The 1044-nt window shown below is 38.1% G+C and overlaps 1 protein-coding gene across 1 annotated transcript in view; it reads left to right on the forward strand.

Moving 5' to 3' along the window:
* The window catches only part of KIF27 (kinesin family member 27), a 23350-nt gene that overhangs the window by 15481 nt on the left and 6825 nt on the right, over positions 1 to 1044 (forward strand). The window contains 2 exon segments of the mRNA XM_009080530.1: positions 5 to 37; positions 895 to 1042. Of these exon segments, the coding sequence (XP_009078778.1) occupies positions 5 to 37; positions 895 to 1042 (181 nt within the window).

The following is a 1044-nucleotide window of genomic DNA, read 5'->3' on the forward strand; positions in this document are numbered from 1 at the left end:
CCAGAAGAAGATCAGTGCAGCTAAGTTGAAAGTGCAGGTATTTCTGATCTGACCACAAATCTCTCTCTCTCTGTCTTACCTGAATCTTAACACTCTGTAAAACTCTCAACAGATTTACACATTGGAAACTGGTTGAAGTAGCTAATGAGAAACTTAATACTATTACAATCAGAATGTTATTTAACACATACATAGTTAGATACATACAATATTTTCTTGGTAGATAAGAAACCAAGGAAGAAGTGGGAAATACACGATGTCCATACCATTGTGTGTACCATAAAAGAATCCACACAAGGAAGCTGTAACAGGTTTATTACCTGTCATTAATAAAATTGATGTTTTATGAAAACACTATATAAATTCCAGCTCTAAGCAAATCCCTCTGATGGTTTGCAAGACCAGGCCCAATACAGTCACATTTGATTGACACTGACTTTATTTTCTTAAGTTTTGCTACACGTAAGTTTAAACTCTGTGTAGAGCCAGCATAGGTATCCTGTGCATATCTCAGTCCTGGAATGGTGGGTCAGAAAAGTTCCATACAGAAAGAGGTAGTGAGTTTATTGACGAGATAAGGACCAGCATTCTGGCACCAGCACCCTGACACCATTGTGTCTCTGCACATTCAACAGAGCTGTGCTTTCTGTTGGGTTTTACTAATTTCACTGTATTTCTAGGCATGGACTGTATTTTACCTTTTCATGTTGCTCAATTCTGCCTGTGCTGATTTTACCAGATATCTCAGAAACCGCTGCAATAACAAGTGGTTGTTTGGGCAGAAGTTAGTAAGTCTTGCTGGCTCTTAATTCAGTGGAATAAAGTTTGAAGTCAAGTCATATTTTAGTTAGAAGTGCTCCTGCGATTAAGCTGAAATTTGACATGAACATTCAGGGCTTACAGAAGAAGTAGCAAGACATTAAGAATCTGGCTTCATTATCTAACCAAAGTGAGAGAGAAGCAACAGAACTTGAGCAGAATGAGGTGCCGAAGAGACTGTGTGAAGAAAGTGAAAAAAAGAAGCAATTAGAAGCTGAGATTCAG

The sequence above is a fragment of the Acanthisitta chloris genome, unplaced genomic scaffold (genome assembly GCF_000695815.1).
Source record: "Acanthisitta chloris isolate BGI_N310 unplaced genomic scaffold, ASM69581v1 scaffold878, whole genome shotgun sequence".
In the NCBI taxonomy this organism is placed as follows: domain Eukaryota; kingdom Metazoa; phylum Chordata; class Aves; order Passeriformes; family Acanthisittidae; genus Acanthisitta; species Acanthisitta chloris.